Source organism: Triturus cristatus, chromosome 9 (genome assembly GCF_964204655.1).
Source record: "Triturus cristatus chromosome 9, aTriCri1.1, whole genome shotgun sequence".
Taxonomy (NCBI): Eukaryota; Metazoa; Chordata; class Amphibia; order Caudata; family Salamandridae; genus Triturus; species Triturus cristatus.
In genome coordinates this window covers 261,226,516-261,246,649 of record NC_140592.1, presented here as the reverse complement: position 1 = coordinate 261,246,649, position 20,134 = coordinate 261,226,516, and the positions used below count along the sequence as shown (strand labels likewise).

The 20,134-nt window shown below is 39.7% G+C and overlaps 1 protein-coding gene across 4 annotated transcripts in view; it reads left to right on the top strand.

The window, feature by feature from the left end:
- LOC146797710 (plasma membrane calcium-transporting ATPase 2-like) overlaps positions 1–20,134 on the top strand; it is a 2,176,758-nt gene that overhangs the window by 2,002,609 nt on the left and 154,015 nt on the right. For all 4 annotated transcript variants that reach the window (XM_085624877.1, XM_085624876.1, XM_085624878.1 and 1 more), the window contains 2 exons: positions 1,369–1,548; positions 13,789–13,876. In XM_085624877.1, coding sequence (XP_085481003.1) covers positions 1,369–1,548; positions 13,789–13,876 — 268 coding nt within the window. The remainder of the gene's footprint in view (positions 1–1,368; positions 1,549–13,788; positions 13,877–20,134) is intronic.

The following is a 20,134-nucleotide window of genomic DNA, read 5'->3' as shown; positions in this document are numbered from 1 at the left end:
ACGCTGCCGGTGCACAGCGCTAGGACTGGTATCAGGAGTGCACGCACCTAGAGAGGCAGATGGACTACGGTATTGTGTTTGTGTTTAAACAAAGTATTCTGAGATTTGCTCTGCTTTATTTAATCCTGTTGGTGCTGCTGGCGGCGGGCACTTTAAAAGCAAAAATAGTTAAGCAATGCACATGGCTGGAAGTCATGAAGCGCTGCAGCTGACTGCTGCATCATAGTTATGATCCAAGCAGGATATCTCTATTCGCTTTTATGATGTTGCACATGTAAATGAATATTTGTCTGTTTCCTGTTACACATAAGTTTGTTATTGTTTTTTAATAATTATTTTCCACAAAACAAACATTGGAATGACTGAATTTTTGAAGGACCGAATCCGAATGCTATAAGGGTGTTATAATTTCCACTGTTGTTTAATGCTTTGTCTATATAGCACATTATGTTCACCATGAACAATGTAATTGAAGGAATTCTCTGTATATTATTGTTAAAATTGATTTTTTTAAATAGTATCACAAATACCTAGACAGGCTGTAATAAATTAAACCTATTGAGTGCAGTGCAGCGAAGGGTGAGTGATGTCTGTGTGAGTGCAGATTGAGCAGTGTGCCTGTGTGAGTCCAGGGTGAGTGATGTGGATGGGTGAATGCAGACTTAGTGATGTGTCAGGGAAGGGAGAGTAATGGGTCTATGAGTGCAGGGTGAGTAGTGTGCGTATGTGAATGCAGGGAGAGTGATGTATCTGTGCAAGTGCAAAGATACTTGTCTGGCTACTCCCAGAGATGTGTTCACCAAGCCACCTCTTTCTCAAATTTGTTTGAAAATGCACCATTTGCCCACTCTTTTTAAAAAAATTCTCGGGGGGAGAACCCCCTCGAACCCCCTCGAACCCCCTGTAGGTGGTTCTGGCTCACACACTACGCGCACTCACCACAGTGCAGTATTTACGCCTCACCACTTTCAAATGTCACCAGCCCCCCATGTTCACAACGTCAGCCACCTAAACAGGAGTAAACGAATTGCAATATCCAAGGGGTGAAATGATTTAACTTACACTTTTTTTTTAGTAAGTTTACTCTTAGAGATTGTGAATATCAAAAGTAGTAAACTTACTACAAAGTGTAGACTTACCCTAAAAGTGAATCGGGCCCTAAATCCTTTACAACCAGTTCTACTAGAAATGATAGGAATTCAAGAAATAAAAGAAACATAAAGAAAATTAATTTAACAAAAAACAAGTATCATGTAGTTTTGGTGTGTTTTATCTGACAAAGCAGTTGTGCTGTGAATATGGAATATCACTTGTTATTCTCTAAAAATTAGATAGAAGTCTTAATGTTTTGTTTTTAATCTTTTACAGGTTCCAGATGCCATAAAGAGGTGCCAGCGTGCTGGCATCACTGTTCGTATGGTCACTGGTGACAACATCAACACAGCTCGTGCCATTGCCATAAAATGTGGAATTATTCATCCTGGTGAAGACTTTCTCTGTTTGGAGGGAAAGGAATTCAACCGAAGGATAAGAAATGAAAAGGGAGAGGTGAGCAATGCAATAAGGCATTATGATAAGCATTATCTCTTGAAACACGCTGAAATGCTGGTTAACTTCAGTCTCATTATTGTTCAGTGAAACATGATATATATTTATTTATGCATGTACTTATTTATTTATGCATTGATTTTGTATAGTTGTATGTAGCAGAAAGGAGGTCTACAGAGCTTAAGGACAGTTTATATGTGGAAAAGTAGTATTAGAGGCAGAAACAACAATAGCATTGAATTGGAAGTCTAGAACTCTCCTCCTACCACACTTCGAATGCCTGGAATTTTGAGCTTTTGTAAGTGGGCCAAGCTTAGGACAATGCAGTTCGATGTCTGAGTGACAGGACCGAGAAGCCACATAAATCAAAGGGTGTAATGCCATGCTGCTGGTTCTTGATCCCAGGTCCGACATAAAACCAAACATGAACCCCCAGCTTGGGGCGATTGTGATCGACACCACTCCTAGCTACATCCCAGTCAGTTCACTGCAGCTGACTGCCCATGTGCCTCTCCTCATTCAGGCATGCTTGGCTACCTTCTCAAATGTCCTTCCGTTGTGGGTGCTGCGCGCCTGCCCAAGGCCCATTACAGTGCTGTGAGTTGTGTAATGTGTTGTCTTAGGATCTGTTTGCCCAGTGTGTTCAAGCAATTCCAATGAACCTATTCCTACTGTTACCAGAGGTGGTAGCCACCTCAAAATACTGTACATTCCCTACTTACAAAGGGGAAGTCGTGCTCATTGTCTCCATCCTGAGGGCATTTTATGCCAATCCACAAGTAAGTGATTCACCATCACATGAGACATAGTAGTGAGGGAGTATCACTATAGGCACAAGGATGACAAGTGGCCTGTTTGGGTCCAGTGTCACACATGAAATCAAAAGATAATATAGGTAATCTGTGACATTAGACAATCATGTGGCTGTTCAATTCTGGAAACTGACATTTGACTGGACCCTACATAGTTCCTGGTCACATGGACAATAGTCTATGGTTATCACCATGAACTTACTACCAGACCTACACATGCAACAATTCTAATGTTGCATGGGACATGAGTTACCTTCAAGATTGATGGGGAAATAGCTGCCTGTAACAAAAGATAGATGGTCATGCAGAATGGTTCATTCAGGCAAGTAGTCAACCGCTCCTACCTGCTGTTGGGCTCTCAGCTTCCCATCAAGCTCTAGGTATGCCACTATCAGTTTGCAGGCCATTGGGGGGGAAGGGTTCGGCATGTGCCCCTTCTGCTTTGGGAGGACAGCCCCAGCTTGACCTCCACAATCTTACGGGTCTAGCGTTTCAGGTCCTTAAACCGTTTCCTGTAGTGAACACTACATCGACGAGCGACCCCCAGGGTCTACACCTTCCTGGTGATGGCTTTCCATTTGGACACCTTCTGATGGGCGTTGACCTGTATGAATGCAAAAGATGAAGAGAATGGGTAGATATGCTAGATGTAGGTGATCTGCTAGGGTGACACAGAGGTTGTAGACAGCTCTTATGACCATCGATCAATAGTCCACACACTAAATATGTAATGAGCACATGCTAAACCATACAGAAAAATTACTAAACACTGTTGAAGTCATCTGAGGACTACCCTCATTCCTGATCATGCCTATACTCATAGGCAGCCCACTGACCTCACGTAACTCTGGGCCACACCACATGTACTCTGAAATGAGTTACCATGTAACACAGCACACCATTGTATCCACCTGACGGGTACAGAACTAGTGCATCACTGGACAAACACCTCAACAGTCTGGACAAATGATGTGGGTCACACTGAATGGGCTGGCATGTTTGTCACTGAGAGCTCCCACTCTGAGGATCAGTGGAGTTGTGATTTACAAAATTCGACATCATTCTACCTCTGAATGTGTTTGTGTGGGAAGTCCTGACATCACTGGACACACTATTTATCATATGTGGCAGTGCCAACATTCCATACATACTGCCTGATTGGTCATTATTACACAGCTGGTGATGCACTTCTGAACTGCACTGCAGATGTAACCAACTATCTGCAGTGTACATGTTTCACATGAGAAATGTTCTTGTACAATGCTAGCACCGCTTATATGTCAGTAAAATCCCAGACATGTGGGAGTAAGGGGCCTGTCCTTAGGCAAATACATGCCGTGACACTATGGGTCTACATACAGTAGTCTTGGGTTTGGGGGTCTCATCATGCACATATCACATTTAGCAATACTAGCTGCATTTAGGCCAACTCATTGTCCTGTTACACTAATTCAGCACACATCTGAGGATCAGCAGTACATTTTGTGGCCATCTTATACATGAGTTGACCATTATGGGGCACTCTGTAGGGGTCTGTGAGGTGATGCTATCTCTCAGACAACAGTTTGGTGAGGCCTCATGTGTGCTCAGTAATATGTGGGACTGTACACATATCTTACATCCTCCGCACATGTTTCTTACAGGAAACATACACAACGTATGGTGTAAGGCCTATACATTTGTTTGCACATCTGCCATAAACTGTATAGCAAATTCATCAAAGGCAACATAATATGTATACTTGCATAGATATGTGCATTTAACCGGTGTAGGATATAGGATTGATTACTCATCACTATGGTGATGTGAGGTCCACAACGTACAGTGCCCCATTAACCATGACATGATTGTCCTATGTAGGGTCCACACTATCTGAGATACATAACTCTGAGGTCAGTCTGCGACTCCAAGGCAATTTGTGGCCTATGGTATTGGATAGGATAATGTTTGCAGACTACAGACTGTATTAGCAATACTCACCTGTTCCTCTGGTGAGCCATAGACCTGGTCATACAGGTGAAAGAACCTCATTCACCAGGGTGGACTCCTCTGGAGTGAAGGCAGGTGCCCTGCTCTCTGTACAGCATGCCACGACTGCTCCCAGAGGCGACAAACAGCAGCAACCATTGAGGAGGTGGTGTAAGCAACAGTGTCTGGACGCAAGTGAGCTGGTTTTCAAATTGCAACGTACATGTATGCCACAAAGGTAACTTTGCGGCTTCGGCGGTCAGAATCAAATCGCAGCCATGGCGGTTGGACTGTCGGTCCGACCACCATTGTAATGAGACCCTAAGTCAGGAAGGTGTTGGACACTAAAGGGGTGCTATTTGCTATTCCCGCTCCAATCTAAACCCACTCAGGGAACGTGTTGGACACTAAAGAGATGACATTTACTATTCCCACTCCACTATAAACTAAGGGCCCAATTTGGACTTTGGCAGTCCGACTGTCGGACCAACGTGGCGGCAGTTGGGAGAACGCAGCCAAGCCACGGGCATCCCAACTGCTGCATTACGATTTTACTTCTGGGCACTCAGTTTTGCATGGGCGGGGCCATGGTGGCGGCATTCTTCAGCTCATAGAGTGTCTGCAACACATGCTGCCGCCATGACACTGCAACTTGCACATCGGTAAACTGTGTACCATGCACCATGTTGTACATGGCACAGATTGCATGCACGACAGTACAAGCAGAGCGGGGCATAACATTTGACTCCATGCACAAACCCCCATGGGCAAAATCACCCTGGATAGGGTCTCTTCCTTTCCTTTCCATCGACCTTTTCTTGACAGGGTCTCCGCCATGAAACGGCTAGCGGAAATGCAGGTTGTGATCAGCACGGCGATGCCTGCATCAGCACTGCTGCCATTGATCAGTGCTTTCCCCAATGCCGCCACGGTGGGATCCAAGATCCTGGTTTTGAGACTGCCATACTCGTAATCAGGGCCTAAGTCAGGTAAGGTAAATAGACGTTTCTGTCACTTACTCACAAAAAGTGAGTTATTTGGCACTGGGTGAGAGTGTCTCACCAATGGGCAATCAAATGTATCCCCTTTATTGTCATCTAACCCCATTCAAGTGTATGTTGTGCATGATTGTGTTTGTGACATTTGTAGTACATGCATTATATGTATAAGCAAAGCAGAGTGATGAAGGCCTGTGGGTTCGATTTCAGACATCCCAAGCCTGTTTTTATGGACAGGTTGGTTGTGAAGTTGTGTTCCCAGTATCAGAAATGTATCAGGATGCAGGAAGGAGGAGACCTAGACGGTGAAGCGAGAAAAAGGAGACAAGGCTCCAATAGAAATTCAGTTAGGTCCTTCCTGTAGCACTGACACTTGGTAGATGGTAAGGGTAAAGGGGGCTGCAGTCCATTGTTCAGAGTGAGAAGGGTCATTTAGGTGAGAACAGCCATTTCTCTCTTTCCTGATCACTGTCTTTGTGACTGTCATAGCCAGGTGCAGATAGTGCACACCTCTTTGTGCATTTGTTGTGGCTACTGCAGACTACCCTGCTGTGATCAGCATCATCCCAAAACAAAGACTGTGTCTACAGAACTCCATAGAGAGGTCCTTGAAGAGGAAGCCACCCCAAACCAGTTGTCCTGAAAGCTCCTCTTGATTAATTTAAAATCCCTGCTTCCATCACACCTCAGAACAGCAGAAAATGTGCTTTACACCAACTTCCCTAACCCCTGAATGTGTACCCACCCAGATTCCTTCACTATGGTGTGGAGAGCACCTGGTGCATACTGTGCCCAGGGTGGAGGATTTTGCCGACCATTCAAAGCGTGCTGCCACATCACCCACAATTGCCCATGTGCCAACCCTGCTGCCCTGAAAAAGATTGTAAATGATAAAACTTATAGCAAAAAAAACGTACTTATTTCAAGCTACACATGCAGCTATTTCATCAACAATTAGGATAGATCTGGAATTTAAAACAATGAAACACACTCAGCGAAACTTATTTGAAAATAGACATTTGCATCTTTCCATTTAGCTGCACTCAGGCTGCATTGCTGATTCCACCAGATGACTCTGGGCACAACTTTCAACCATACTCATTGTAGGCTCTTATATAGACTGACTAATTGCAGAAGAAAACAAAAGGCAGCTTTCATCTGTTGAAAGGCTGCAACTAACCCGAATACATTTTCTTAGCAAAGCAGCAGGAGGGGCTGCATTCAATGCATAGTGTGGGGCGCACTCATTGTGATGGGAGGTTTGTTCAGTGTATGTTTTGTAGGATCGAATTGACATGCATGCACTGACCTATGGGCTGAGGGAAAACTGCAACTGAGGGAAAAGTAACCTTATGCAAAGGGACCCTCCTAGGAGCAGGCAAAGGGACTGGAGAGAGCACTCAGAAGCAAGGAACCAGGGTGGGCCATCAACAATCACCCAAAACAACTGATAGGGTGTGAAGTGCCTGGGAGCAAGAGTGGGTGCCCTAGTGGCCAGTAGGACCAGGGCCACCAGCAGCACTTGGGGAGGCGGAGGTGACTAACACAGAAGGGGTGGGTTGGTGGTGTGGACAGCGAGGCGGGCAGAATGCCCACCTACCAAAGACAGGTGAGGGCACACTCACCAGCAACAAAGAGTTTGCAAGGGGAGCAAAGCAACTGACAGCAAGGAGGGAAAGACATCTGTGGATGAAATGACCAGCTAGGACTTGGAGAGAGGATTTACTAGCACCACTGAGAACAAGGCTCAATCAAAGCAACCATTTTGTGACCATGGACGAAGCCACATTGGTCCTCATGTACCCCAATCCCCTCACATAGGCAATAGTCTGGAAGCCAGCACCTGGAAGAGCACTTTCATGTCTACATTCAGCATTGACCGGGGCCTATATGAGGCCAGTTCTTCAGGGTCCTTAGCTGCTTTGGGTATCATAATTATCTAGACTTCCTTCATTGGGTGATGGGAAGGACACCACTTTGTAAGCCTCTATATACACCGCCAATAGTCTATTCACCAGGAGGTCAGAACAAGTTGGATAAAACTTTGATGGACACATATGTCCCCTGGTGCTTTCCTCTTCATCCATCCGCCTATGATTTGCAACTACTTCCTCCTGTGTAATTGCTTACCGTAGTTCCAATCAATCCTCCTGTGATAGCACCGGAAGATTAAGCTGTTCCAGGAAGGTCCAGATGTGATTTCCACTATCCTCCCATGGTTTCGTATAGAGCTGAGCCAAATAATCAGCCAGTAGCGTATTTAAATAGGCTTGTGTCACCAGCCTCGTCCCATCAGTCCCCTTCATGGAGAGTATTAGGAGAGACAGCCTTCCTTTTCTGCAGCCATGTCAGCAGATGCCTTGATTCATCCACTGCAGTGTGGAGCCTTTAATAGTAGTCTTGGAACAAGTGCTTATCTAGTGTGTCCCCTAGAGTAGGTATCTCATGGTACAAATCTAGAAAGCACACCATCAGTGCAGGTTCATTGCCATCTCACGCTTGTAGCTGAGCCTGTATGGTCTCCTTGTGTGTGAGGCGATGTTTGAGGCCATCCTGGAGAGGCACTCCCCTCTTATCATCACTTTCAGTTCCTCCCACTCCATTGCTCTCATGTCAGGGGACAGCCCTAATGCTCAAGGTAAGATTCTAGGGCCTCCGTAACTTCTGAGCAGAAGATCACATCAGCCAGGGCCTCCGATTGTCAGTATAGGTCACAAGCAGCAGGAAATGGTCACACAGAAATTATTAGTTTAAGGAGATTTAATCGTTCCTAATATTTGATGAGTAGCAGTAGTTTTCTTTAAAATAGCCACAGCATAGACCTTGGAGAATACTAAGAAATGCTAATTTTAGATCTACAAATGTGAAAAATGGGTTATTTTATCAAGGAAACATACCTGCTAACTAGTACATTTAATTTAAACACCTGATCAATAGTGCTCACCTTCTCGCAGAATCCAGTTTCAAAAGTATGAATATGTTGCTAGAGTTTATCAATCTGCTAACCAGCTTAAAAGCATTGAGCTATAGAGTCGACCAACTTTAAAATAAGGACCCACATCTTAACATTGGATTTGAATAGACCTACTTTATCAAGACAAGGGGCATTTTTACTCTTCTATGAATATACTACTTCATTTAAAAAGGGGCTTGCGCGAGCAGATGCCATTGTTCAACTAGTTAGAAATTGTTAAGCTAGCAGTGGGCCATTTAGTTGGTTGGGGAGTAGGGTGGGAGTTTGAAAATAAATAAATGTTGGTGTAACTTATAATTCATTTTTTATTTATTGTATTTTTTGATTAGTAATAAATTATGTTAACTCAGTGATTAGATTATTTTCTGATTTGTAATTCAGTGTTAATTTATTAGGTTATCTAATTATTACATTGTGTTGTATAATTTTTGATGTAGTAAATGTTTTAATTTTACATTATTTAGTAAATATTTTATTAATTCTATTTTGTATTTTAATAGTTTTTATTTGTTTTTGCTGTTGGAGTTCAATTCTTAGTGTGCTAGGAAGGGGAGCATTTTATTTATCTATTATTTGTCAATTATAATCTTATTTTTACATGCATTTTTTTATTTGTTGTATATTAAAAAAATGTTTTAAAAATTGTACATTTTTCTGGTCCATATTTAAATATATTAAAAAATAAAATAAAACTGTATTGGGAATAGTTAATCTGACCACTTCAAAGTCCTACACTTTTCCTATTTTTGCTAGAAGTGTCCTGTAAATAGTAAATCATACCCCTACACACACACATATATATATATGTAACTTTCATTGCTAATATTGATAAGTTTAATGTTATTTATTTTTACCTATTGCTAAAATAATGTTTTACACTTTTAAAGTATATATTTTTTGATATAATTTTAAATTTGTTATTTAAAATCATGAATTCATTTATTTTTAATTGTATTATCATTTGAAAATTTAAAATATATATATATATATATATAAAAAATATATATATATATGTATGTATATAGCCAACAAACAGCCTCCGAGCATGGAGCCTCCGACCCTACAGGGTGGCCTCTCACAACGGGCACGGAGCAACCCGTCAAACAATCCGTTACACACCACACAGAGGCTCAATACTGGATTTGCAGGCATTTTATTCACTGGCACAGCAGCGCAAAAGGTTCCCCATGTCCTTACGCGTTTCGGCGTTGTATTGCCTTGATCACAGGTGGGGGTCATTAAGTGCAAGTGCGTTTCTGCGCACCTTTTAAACTTCAGGAATCACATGACTAACATCAAAAATACAGTTCCCAGGGTGCATTTCACTGGTAATACAAATATATTTCCCAGAGTCTTAGTGAGTCCAAGTTCTTTTTCAATTAAATTCATTTTCCTTTTTCAGTTCAAGCACCCAAAATTAAAGTGGCTAAAGTTTACTCACGCCGTCATGTTATTTTTGTTGATTAAGCCAGCTGTAAAGTTTCAAACCCTTTATTTTTCAAAAACAGGAGTGTAACTCCGACAGATCATGTCCATTTGCCTATTGCATTTCAGAGCCATCACGCTCCTTCCTCAGAGGCATATTGTCAGCACACCATTTTGGGTTTCCACAGTTCCTTACGTCACTGCACCATTTTTATAGACCTCCGGTGTGTCCATTTCTTTGAGGTGCATGCTGGGTTTTGTGGTACAGTACCTGCTTGTTAGCCTCCAGTGGCTGTTGTGCTTCACAAAAGATTTATGTACTACTTTTCACCCTCCAGTGGGCTTTAGGGTTGAGTTCCTGTTCTTCAATTAGGAAAAAGCTGCGCCATCCGATCCTGAACATTACAAGTAAGACGATCCCCAGATACTTCAAGGTGCGGTACAGTCTCTCCGCGGTTGGTCCTGCCGCTTGAAATCATACTTCCAAAGTCGCCCTGCATCGAGAAACGCACTCCACGAGCTGTGAAGTTTCAAACCCTTTAGTTTTCAAAAACAGGAGTGCAACTCCGACAGATCATGTCCATTTGCCTAATGCATTTCGGAGCGTCACACTCCTTCCTCAGAGGCATATTGTCAGCACACCATTTTGGGTTTCCACAGTTCCTTACATCACTGCACCATTTTTATAGACCACCGGTGTGTCCAATTCTTTGAGGTGCACGCTATATATATTGATGCATGTGTATCTATCTATCTATCTATCTATCTATCTATCTATCTATCTATCTATCTATCTATCTATCTATCTATCTATCTATCTATCTATCTATCTATCTATCTATCTATCTATCTATCTATCTATCTATCTATCTATCTATCCAAGAAAACAGCACTACAAAGGTACTCGAAGCCCAGCTCAACTAACATACTGGCATTTATTTGAGACAGGCAGCACAAACTTTCCTGATGCGTTTCAGCTTTAGAAATAGCCTTGGTCACAGGTGAGTAAAATCATGGCATAGTTATTTAAATTTGCATCATAGTGAACACGTGACCACAGGTAATCCTTCAATTCCCATAATGCACTATCCATGTCCGTTTTGTTTAATACATGTAAAGTGACCCAGTGCATTGGAAAAATAATAACAGTCACATATATTTAGTAATGCCAGTCTTACTTTAGCTGCCAAACTTAATTCTTTGAAATTCACAGTTCGTCCGAGTTGGCAGGAAGAGACAATTCTCCTCCTCTCCCTTTCTCACCTCCGAATGCCATGAAATCCATAGTGGTAATGAAGGGCTCTGGAAAGTGAGGGGGACTGTGCATTTCAAAGAATTAAGTTTGGCAGCGAAAGTAAGACTGGCATTACTAAATATAAATATATGTGACTGTTATTATTTTTCCAATGCACTGGGTCACTTTACATGTATTAAACGAAACGGACATGGATAGTGCATTATGGGAATTGAAGGATTACCTGTGGAAACGTATGTTGAAACCCACTTTGCTTCATTGTGTACCCTTAAAATCCTAGATGCCCATTGTTCACACAGAGCCCTGACCCTTCCTTTACAAGAGCTTTGTGATCAGCTGACAATGCTCTTTGTCATCAAACCTGATCTGATATGCTCACTGGCCTAGCATATACAAGGATAGCATTCTATTATTGAACAATATGCATATTTTAACATTTATCTTAGTGCATGGACATCGTAGGCAAATTAAGTCAGTGTTGTAATCTGATTAATATGGAACATAGTTTTACTGTTTTAATTTATTAAAGCCTTACAGCCTGCTGCCGAGGGCTATGCTGTCTGACAAAAGGCCCTGAAACTGAGGTATAGGCCGAAGCCCCAGGTGAGGGCCTATAATGAGGGAGAGGGCCTTTAGCAACTGAGGATAGAATGTTCAAAATTAAAATGGGATATACCGAAAGAAAAACATTGGAATGTTGGAGCAGAATGTTTATACCAGCCATTTAAGGGCCTGAGCCTCCTCATTGTCTTCAATGGGGCTGCTCTCAACATTTCAATGGTCTAACATTCTTTATCACTCAACAAATTAATATAAGTTAACAATATGACAGTAGTGGTTGATTCCGAAGTTGTCTAGCAAATATATGTCTCCTCAGTTTGGTGTGAGATATTCTTTGAAAAGGATGTATTGTACAGAGACTGATCCTTAAGTTCTATTTGGTTTTGGATTATATTACCTTACAAGCAGTGGCGTAGCAAGGCTGGAATGTGCCCTAATGCAAGCAAGTGAAATGCCACCCATCTTCTCTTTAGCGGTAAATATCTTTTTTTCAAAATAAAACTGTACTGGGAATAGTTAATCTGACCACTCCAAAGTCCTACACTTTTCCCGTTTTCGCTAACAGTGGTCTGCACACACACACACACACACACACACACACACATCTTTCATTGCTATTATTATTGATAAATTTAATGTTATTTATTTTTACTTATTGCTAAAATAATGTTTCACACTTGTAAAGTATACATTTTTAAAATGTAAATCTAAAGTGCCCTAATGCAAACAACTGAAATGCCACCCTGCTTCTGTTTAGCAGCACGATTCAGATATAATTAGGGTACAATGGACCCCTTAGACTTGTGGGCCTCAGAGGCCACTGTTTCTGCTGCATAATTTATAGCAATGCCCCTGCTTGAGTTAGGATGCAAAACTATGATGCTGAAGTACTTCCTGGATGTGCTGAATATTCCAACTTCCTACAAGAATGTGCATAGACAGCTCACTTGAAGCTCCCTTTATACCTTGCTCTGTTGCTTAATCTTGAACAAGCCCTAAACATTTGACCATGAACGAATCTCAAAGTCCTTTTTAAAGTAATTTTTGTGGCTCGTATCTTTAGCAGATTGAGTAGATATAGCTACTGTTTAGATTATTATTTGTTATTTAGACTGCTCTTATAAATCGTGCTTAGGATTTCCAGGTAGAAACAATATTCTCTATAAATTTTAAATTAACACTTCATCTAATTCACAGTAAAGTTATGGTTAAGAGAATTGTAAATCAAACAGTTTATAAACCGAATTTACACACGCATCGCGGCATGAGTCTCGGTATACCACACTGAAGCAATAGACTTTTTTTTAACTACATGTTTTGTTTGCCTTTAATGTGTTGTAATGTATTTAGAACGCTCCCTCTAATATTCAAGGATCCATTGCCCGCAATAGAGGCACAATTTTCTTGATACGTTTAATATGAGCCAGAAATAATTTGGAAAATTGCAGTCAGCACACATGCCAAAGATGTTTCCTGTTTGCCCGACTTTGACACCTTGGAAAAGATTACTGATGTTAGAGCCAAGCCCTTACTTTTTGTGATTATCATTACACATGGTTTAAAAAGATAACTTGAGATGTTACAAAATAATACAATTGATGAGGAGGACTGTGAGCAGGTGAGTGTGGCTTGATTTAAGATGATGTAAATCCATAGTTTGCACCGAGATGAGTCAAATATTAGAAAAATTCCCGTTTAATGAGTTATAAATGGTTTAAGTTATATGCAAATGTGGCTCAGGAGAACAGGTACTGTGTCATGGTCAAATTCCAATTCCAAGTGATGCCAAGTAAAATGAATATGGGCAGCCACCGATTTCAAAATGAAATTGTGGCCAACTTATTTCTTTAGGGGTCCGTTATATTTCCAGAAATCCATGTTCTAGCAACTAAAATCTGTTGAAACTGCACCTTAAACTGTAATTTACATTTATAAATCTAGCTGTCACACTTTGGTTTAGAATCAAAAATGATTTTTTTATTTATCTGGCTGTATTCATTACTTTTGCATTTGACTTAGTTTGATCCATGTTTTGATGTCGAACCATGGCTAATTTGAATATTAGTGGTCTTAATATTTGATCATGTATATTCTGTTGTTTGCAGTCTCCCCTTTTAGGATCTATTGTATTATCTTTAAAATGTAATACAATTAGAACTATACTTTAAATTTTTTAGCACACCTTTTTCAATCAACCTTCTTGACACTGTATTGAAAAACTGTTGATTTTGCAATGCTTTTCTCTAGATTGAGCAAGAACGAATTGACAAGATCTGGCCAAAGCTTCGAGTGCTCGCTCGCTCTTCTCCCACTGATAAACACACATTAGTAAAAGGTACATGAATTTTCCTGACAGTTTTTTAAGATTGTGATTTGTACAGTTCATTGCATAAAAATATTTTACATTTCTCATTTTTTCTCTGTGATGTGCTTTTATAAATTGCTGTATTTTACTTGATAATATATATGTATTAATTAAACCTAACCAGATAAGGGAATTTCATTTTTTTGAAGCTTTAGTTAAGTTTCAAGCATGCTGATAAAAGAAGCAGATGAATATAGGGTGGTATTTTGAATGACATGAAGAATTAATGTGATTTGTGAAAAACAGATTTCAGTTAACAGTTAACATGGAGAAGGGAGTCTAAAAGCCCAATCAGATAAGGGAACAGAATGATCTTGTTACAAGGTAAAAAAAAAAACTGTCTGAATTTGATTCATTTTAATGAGATTTGTAAAAAAGAAAGTGAATGAGAGTTGGAATATAGTGTGGAATGAAGGGATGCATAGACAGCCGTCTTTAAAACAAATCACCAGTGATGGTGGACCCATTTTTCACCCATCTTAATTTGAATGATATATATATTTATATATAGATAGATAGATAGATAGGTAGGTAGGTAGGTAGGTAGGTAGGTAGATAGATATGACCTAATAGTGTTCGCCAGTAGGCAGGTATAGTTAGGACCATGTTTCCATAGGAAAATCATTTTTTGACTTGCCAGTAACTTTGGTGCTGTCTAACAAATCTTCATGAAATTTCTCAAAGAATGTGTCAAGTCGGGTCTTGTTGTCCATGGGAAGTTTCAGGGTGATCCATCAAGCAGGGACAAGAAAAAGTGGGGATGAAAATAGTGTGTTTCCCATGTTAATTTCCATTGAGTCTTTAGACACACAGCGCAAACCGCTGGACGGAATTACACCAAATCGTACAGAAAGGTAGATTTTGCTCCAGAGATCACACTTTTTGTTATTTGGTGTAAATCTGTTCAGTAGTTGTAGAGATATTAAAGGAAAACCACATCTGTATATCTGGGTGGAGCCTAGAACAGATCTCTTGGTGGGATCTGATTGGCTGCCAACACTACAACCAGGAAGTGCTGGCAGCCATCTTGGGACCAATATACATAATAGCACCACATTAAAATGCATTGTAGTGAATGGCAGGTTTTGAGGGTAACAAAAAGGAGAATTTATGAAGGATGACAACAGATTTTAATTATAATACAAATCATTTGTTGATGGTACCATACTAATTTTAGGAATTGTGGTGTGTTCTAAGGAGATATTACCCTGTGAAAAAGCAGTCTGCTAGGATTTCGGGAATCATGTTTTAGAAAAAGCTGTTTTCTTATGATTTTCCAATACAGGTTATGGAAGGTGCTCCAGAATTTAACAGAAATGACAAAAATGTGGCAGTTCTGAAGCCATTTTGATTGACTCAAACTGGTAAAAAATAAAAACATTTAATTTAGAAAGGAACAAAATGAGGGAGTATTTTGTTATAGAAATGTTTGTTAGTGCTGTAAAAAGAAAAAATAGGACACATTTTAAGTGAGTTCTAAAATATCTTCCTCTTCTTTTTCATTAAAAAATTCTGACATACAACTGAAACATGCACTTTCAACACCAGCAGCAGACTACCAGTTAAGTCCCCGGTTATCAGCAGATTTAGTAAGGTGTTCTAATGAGAGACTAGAGTGCTAACATTCTGGGCCGATTCACAGAAGTAATCTGAGACAAAATCCTAAACTTACTACTTTTGGTATTCACAGAATGCACTTACTACTTTTGGTTAAACTTACTACTTTTGGTTAGACTTAATACTACTAAATGCATTCTGTGAATACCAAAAGTAGTAAGTGCTGTCTGTGAATACCAAAAGTGGTAAGTTTAGGATTTTGTCTCAGATTAGTGAATCGGGCCCCCAGAATTTATGCCAAAAGTGTGCCATATCTGAACACCATCTTGATGGAATCAAAGTGGAAAACTGAAAGCATTTTCAATTGAGAATACTGGAGAAAATTAGGGACCTTCATAACAAATAAGTCTCCCAAGATGGCCACCAGAGAAAAAAGAGCCCAAATATGGCACACATATCACCCAAATATAGCACAAATATAGCCCAAAGACAGATGTGTGAAAAACACCTAATTGTGTTTGTTTTTTTGCAGTTTTATATTGCACAGACTTGAACCAAAGGTACTGGAGTACTTTACATGATCATCAGTTACATTACACAAGGACACATTCATTCTGGTTTTAGGAATGTAGAGATTAAGTGATTTGCTCAGAATCACAGGATGTTGAACTAACACCGAAACTTGAACCTGGTTAACCAGTTGCAAATTCTTCAGCTCTAGCCATTTCCTACCCTATAACACCACACAATTCACAACACACATCTAATTTTTTTTTAAATGTACCTCCTCTACTAACAAAGTTAATTAGCAATTAGAGAAATAATAAAAAAACTAATACAAATGATTCAACTTCCCACACTTTGCCCCATAATCCCCACAGTTAAAATTAAACTAAAATAAATTACACAATTAAAACTTATTTTAAATTAATTATAAAGTAAGTACAATTAATTTACTCCCCACACTGTACCCCTTTAACAATAAAACGCACGCACAAAAAATATAAACAAATACCCTAATTAAATATAAATGCATTAATTAATATTAATGATCAACTAATTTTTAATTAAGTAAACAAAAATTACTTCCCACACTTTACGCCCATAAACCCCACAACCCACACCTAAAAAAATCACTAAATTGCCATAATTATCAATTAATTAGTTAATATAAATTAACAACTAATTATTAATTAATTAAACATAAATTACTTTCCAACCTTTACCCATATAAACCCCACAACCCACACCTAAAATTGATTACACAATTTCCATAATTAACTTTCTATCAATTAATTAATATTAATTAAGAACTAATTATTAATTAATAAAAATAAATTACTTCCCACCTTTTACCCCATAGACCCCACAACCCACACCTAAATAAAATCACAAATACTATAATTGATTATCAGTTAATTAGTTAATATAAATAACAACTAATTATTAATTCATTAAACATAATTTTCTCCCACCCATTACCCCATAAACCCTACAACCTGCACCTAAAATTAATAACACAATTTCCATAATTAATTTCCAATCAATTAATTAATATAAATTAACAACTGATTATTAATTAATCAAAACTAATTTACTTCCCACCCTTTACCCCTATAAACACCACAACCTGCACCTAAAAACAAATTACACAATTACCATAATTAATTATCAATTAATTAATATTATTTGACAACCAATTAATAATTAATTACAAATAAATTACTTCCCACAATTAACGCTACAAAATCTAAATTAAATAAATAAAAAATAATCAATTTATTAAAATTAAATTACTTCCCACCCTACTCCCTATAAACTCACAACCCGCTGCGGAACTAAAAAATGCAAACATTAATTAAAATAAAATTTATAACAACTAAAAATGTAACACCTATATTAAAAAACATACACAATACTTATACAAAAAAAATACATATATATTTTTAAAAACAACTTTTCTTACCTGAAATTTGATATTCTTGACCACGATATTCTTGCTGTCGATATTTCTGAATCACAATATTTCCAACTCAATATTTGTATAAGTCGACATTTCCAACTCGATATTCAGTCTCAGCACCGTCAGGTAGATATGGCAATCCAGAGAGAAAGTAATCATGGTGTTATGTGTGATTTCACACAAAAACAACAATATAGTTACACAATATGGAACTTGAAAATTCAGTCAGATGTGAAGCTTAAAAAGATACTCATTTGTCTGAAAAATGGGTTGAACATTTTTTTCAGATATATTGATGAGTGGTTTGAGAAGTTATTGGAGAATGGAAAACAGTAGGAAATAATGGCAGGATGAATGTGAACATAAGATTAACCAGTCAAATAGGACTGGGAAGCCAAGTGACAATGAAAAGAGAAAAGACATATTGAATTACTGTACAAAGGCAAATGAAGAGAGTTTGGTGAAAGAACCAAGGGAGATATAAAAGTAAAGGACAATTCCTCATAAGTAGTATTAGTAAGATCAAAAAGAAAAAAGTATACAGCTATATCTGTGTAGCCTTTGGGAAACACTGTAAATCACAGCTCATCTATCATATAACTTTTGTATGGTACATATCCAAAAAGTGCTGTCGTTTTTATATTTAATGTAGTTTTGAATCCAACGTTTTTTTTAACAAATGTAAAAATTGAGTTAATATGATTTACACAATTTGCTACTTGTAAGATCCGAATTGAGGAAACAGAACTTGCACTACATTCAAGATTTTACCTAGTGCAAACATGAAACAAACAAATCTTGCACTATTTTTGTCAGTTAACAGAAGAAATGCAGAAACTAATGTTTTTCTTCTTTAACACAGAGAAAAAATGGAGTATGTTTGACAACAAATCAATGTGATTCATTTTTTTAATGGTTTGTATTGGACTATGCAAAACATTGCAAATAATATATAAAAGCAATTGGTACATGTGAAACAAGTTATTGCTTTCGCAAGACATTTGAATCATTTGAAGCTCATATGCAGTCATCTACAGATCTAGAGTGCAAACATTCAGGGTAACATGCATAAAAGGTTTGTGGTCTGGGGAATATGATTAACAGTATCTAGTAATAGAGCTCTAGGTTGAGTACCTAATCCTTAACTATCACTGTTAGGCAACAAAGGGAAGGTGTGTGGAGAGCAGCTCAGCGAGCCACTTATGTCGACTGTGAGTATGACCAGTAAGATAAGATATCTGGGGATGACCCAAACTGACAGGGGATAGGTTATTTGATGCAAGGGCAGGGTTGCTGGCACTTTGCTGGTCTAGTATCTGGCAGGCAAGTGACTCACACTAGCACTCACCACAGTTATATGAAAGGATCGAGGGGAGGTAAGGTAGTCCTCTTTCTCTCTAATTTTTTTTCAAAAAAATTTATTTATCAAATGACACATATGGAGCAGAGCTCTGTAACCCAGAGACGTCTGCACGATCAATATTCAACATCACGATTTTGACTTTTCACTAATGAATTCAAGGAGAAAGTGAGAGCAATACAGATGAAATATGTCAAATGAGAAATCCCCACCCAACTCCCCCCCTCCCCCGTTGCACTAACAGCCTCCCAAATAACAGCCTAGCTGTAGATTATGCACCATTACCACTCGCTCCAGGGAACTTAAATACTAAAGACAACAGCCTGCACCAGCGAGGAAGCATTAATCTGAGTGGAGGTGACTCGGTGCAACAACTGGCTCCAGCAGCAGGCCCCGATAGTCTGCCCAGCGCTTCCACACTTTAAAAGGCTTCTGCGGGCACCATCTTGCAATGAAAATGGGAAGTTCCAGGCCCATGCAGAAGTCCAGACCCATCTTCCATGTCGACACTAAAGGTGGCGCCAGCACCTTCCATGTCCTAGCAATATCGATCTTCGAAAAGGTAAACCCCAGCAGCATAAGATGGAGTTTATAGACTTTGCCCCCAATCCCATCCATGACATGTAAACACACCAGTTTCGGCGAACGAGACAAGTCCCTACCCAGCACTTCAGAAAGACAGGTCACAACCCCTCTCCAGAACCGTGACAAAGAGAGACAGTGCCAAACCGTCTGCATCAGGGTCCCCTCCTCCCGCTCACATCTAAGACATATAGGGGAGGCCACCAGTCCCGCCCTCCACAGCCGGACAGGCGTGAAGTAGACCCTGTGTAGATATTTAAACGGAACTAGGCGCAGCTGCACTGCAATGGCTGCCCCCCCAGGGGGAGGCCAGGGCCTCCTCCCAGTCCTTTGTCAAGTGGACCAACATCTTCCTCCCAGGTCCCTCTGAGCTTCAGTAGTGTGGGGGAGCTGTGAGTCACCAGGGTTTGGTAGATCTTAGATATTTTATGACCCTGGAGGTCCCCCATAAACACCTTCGCTTCTATCGAGCTGAACTCCGCCAATGACTCCAGGGCCTCTAAGCTAGAGGAAAGGGCAGGCTGAAACTGTAGGTATTCGTAAAATTGTTTTTTGGCATCTGAAAATCCTTTTGTATGTCTTGAAAGGACTTCAGAGTCAGCCCCAACATGATGTGCCCCAGTGTAGAGATACCAATGTTGTCCCGACTACGGAACCCTGACAGGGTAGCCAATTGCGGCAGGCGGCCATTGTTCCACAGGGGAGTTTACCGCGTCAGTGTATTCCACCACCCCATCCTCCGCAAGGCCTGTCACCTGAGTTGAAA